Here is a 1,974-nt window from a genome sequence, read left to right as displayed (position 1 = left end):
AATTCCTGATGCAAAAAGAGAGAAAAATAATCTAATTTGATGGACGAATATGTTATAGTTTTTACAGCACTTGTAATTCGACTGCTGGTTATGATGAATAAAAAAAAAACACTGATTTTTAACGCTAGAAACTTTCCATACTTTATTCAAAGACCAGCAACATCACTTGATATAAACAGTCGATCATGCAGACGACATCTGGAAATTCATTTGAAATCCATTTACCTACTATTTTGTACCCGTTTAGCTATTTTTAGGAAAACAGGTATGTCATCCAAAAGCGTATAAAATAGATGTAAGTGTTATTTGTATATTTTTTGCAATACGTGCCGAATTCTCCGTCATTTTAATTGAATTATGCCCCTTCGCTTACATCAGGAACTCTACTTTCGATTTCTCAAAATAAATTTCTGGAATAGTGCATTACGCTTGTGCAATGACGGAAAAAGAAAATACCACGAATCAATGGGTACCACGAATTGATGAGAAACGACCATATAATTAGTTCTCAGCTTTGACAAGCAAGTCTATTATGATAAAGCAATGAACCGTAGTAGCAAGTATAAGCAAACAATATTACCTGAAGGTATCTTTCGTTCTTTCGTACAAGTACGTCATCTATCCACGCTATCTTGTTAGTAAATAATGTATTACTACGCGTTCGCATCCGTTATGTATATCAAATCAAATCAAATATAAACTAGATTTTTTCTTGTTTTGTTTTGCAATACTTTCGCAGTTTTAACATAACTAATCATATATCTTTCGGTTTATGAACCATATTGTAGAACTATTTTTTCTCCTCTTCACTGCAAAGTTTGCCCCTGCATTTCTGCATGTAACCCCGGATAATTCAGCGTAGACTTTCGGGTATTTCCGCCAAAGATCGGAAAAGCTGCAATTTTTTGCTCATAGGTAGCGCCTTATGGAGGTTTCCGGTTGCCGACACATGCCATATAGCGGCTAGCGAAGCTAACCGCTTAAAAAACTAGCTCCTGCCTGTAGCAGCTCCTTCACTACATTCAAATATTAAACCTCCAGAAATCCCTTCATTACATTCTACCCTAACTTGTTGTTACCAGAGGTGAACGTATCTTACTCACCTTGTTCTTTGACAACAGTCTGTACCTTAAACAGCTGCTCATATGTGTGTGTGATATCAACCGTCTTAACAGAGATTAGATCCTGCCTCCAGCAGCTCATTCACTAAGCTCATATACCCACCCTTATATGCAGCTGTCAGTGGTGTATCAACCTCACTTTTCTGATTCATATCAGCTCCCGCTTCTAGAAGCTCCTTCACTACACTCATATGTCCACCCTCACATGCTGCTATCAGTGGTGTAGTAATATGGCCTTGTGGACTGATATCTGATCCCGCTTTAAGTAGTTCCTTCAGAACACTTATATTTCCATCTTTACAAGCTGCTATAAGTGGTGTAGTATTACGACCATTTGGATTAGTATCGGCTCCCACTTCTATTAACTTCTTCACTACATCCATATGTCCATTCCCACATGCTGCTGTAAGTGGTGTATCATATTTACCTTGTGGATTGATATCAGCTCCGGCTTCTAGCAGTTCCATCACTACACTCATGTGTCCACCCTCACATGCTGCTCTAAGAGGTGTATCAGATTCACTCTGTGGATTGACATGAGCTCCTGCGTTTAGTATTTCTCTAACAATACTCATATATCCATCTTTACATGCTGCTATAAGTGGTGTATTATTCCGACCTTGTGGATTGATATCAGCGCCTGCTACTAGAAGTTCCTTCACTAAAATGATATGTCCACCCTCACATGCTGCTGTGAGAGGTGTATCAGAGGCACCTTGTGGATTAATATCAGCTCCCGCTTTAAGTAGTTCCTTTACAACACTTATATTTCCATCCTTACATGCTGCTGCCAGTGGTGTAGTATCAAGACCTTCTGGATTGATATCAGCTCCTGCTTCTAAAAGCTCCTTCA

General features: G+C 38.8%; 1 protein-coding gene across 1 annotated transcript; it reads right to left on the bottom strand.

The window, feature by feature from the left end:
- Nucleotides 1-1,168: 1,168 nt before the first annotated feature.
- On the bottom strand, nt 1,169-1,932 carry LOC134281345 (ankyrin repeat and KH domain-containing protein 1-like; the record flags this gene model as incomplete). The annotated part of the gene is made up of 1 exon (XM_062763831.1): nt 1,169-1,932. A coding segment is annotated over one exon (764 nt), but the record flags the coding sequence as incomplete, so codon positions are not given.
- Nucleotides 1,933-1,974: the final 42 nt, after the last annotated feature.

This window comes from Saccostrea cucullata, unplaced genomic scaffold (genome assembly GCF_032062105.1).
Source record: "Saccostrea cucullata isolate Sc308-1 unplaced genomic scaffold, CSIRO_AGI_Scuc_v1 ctg11261, whole genome shotgun sequence".
In the NCBI taxonomy this organism is placed as follows: Eukaryota; Metazoa; Mollusca; class Bivalvia; order Ostreida; family Ostreidae; genus Saccostrea; species Saccostrea cuccullata.
The sequence above is the reverse complement of the archived record's forward strand: the minus strand, read 5'-3'. Positions and strand labels throughout refer to the sequence as shown.